General features: G+C 37.8%; 1 protein-coding gene across 2 annotated transcripts in view; it reads left to right on the top strand.

Annotated features, from left to right (window-relative positions):
- The window catches only part of LOC119586455 (NPC intracellular cholesterol transporter 1-like), a gene marked incomplete at its 3' end in the record, with an annotated part of 40,814 nt that overhangs the window by 26,508 nt on the left and 13,539 nt on the right, over window positions 1–767 (top strand). For both annotated transcript variants that reach the window (XM_037935188.1, XM_037935187.1), the window contains 1 exon segment: window positions 39–235. In XM_037935188.1, the coding sequence (XP_037791116.1) occupies window positions 39–235 (197 nt within the window).

Raw genomic sequence — 767 nt, 5'->3', positions numbered from 1 at the left:
GTTAATATGTGATTACTAATTTTCTTACTTGGTTTTAGGTCTATGGCAAAGTAGATGATAAATATGTGTACCTGGAGGACATATGCTTTAGGCCACTCTCACCTGTGAACAACAACTGCACCATCCAGAGCGTGGTAAACTACTTCCAGAACAATGAAGACAACTTAAACCTTACAGGGACCAGCAGCTTTGGACTGCCCTACACCTACATTGACCACTTGGACCTCTGCTACAGGTGAGCATAAGAACATTGAAATGAATGCCGGTTTCACTAGAAATTGGTTGAGGAATGTCTGTTATAATTTGAGACAGATAGATGAAGAACTATGGCCTTGAATTGGAGCATATAAATAATAATTGGAGAATATAATTATATATAAAAAAAGGGAAATTATTAGAGAATGAAATACAGGTAGTCTAATTATTATGTCAAAGACCTAAGTCCTAAGCCCAGGGGTGGGTGATTGGAACATTTCATCATGGAAAGTTTTGCATGATGTATCTCAACCTGGTTGTACAAAGCATTTGGAGGGAGACTGGAGTTTAAGGGAGGTGCTCTTTATTTTGATAAATGAGTGAGTGTATTTAACCATCCTAGAACCATAACCATGCCTGGGAAAGCATCAGCTCCAAGGGGGACATTGTATTCACATGCAAGAACCTATTTGTGCCTGCTATTACTGGTTGCACAGGGTGTATTGTGAAATATTAAAATATGAAGAAATTATGAAGTATATGGAGAAAGTAATGTGAATAAGGCAATGTTC

Source organism: Penaeus monodon, chromosome 21, assembly GCF_015228065.2.
Source record: "Penaeus monodon isolate SGIC_2016 chromosome 21, NSTDA_Pmon_1, whole genome shotgun sequence".
Lineage (NCBI taxonomy): Eukaryota > Metazoa > Arthropoda > Malacostraca > Decapoda > Penaeidae > Penaeus > Penaeus monodon.
Note: the sequence above shows the minus strand (reverse complement) of the source record. Positions and strands in the feature narration are given on the sequence as shown.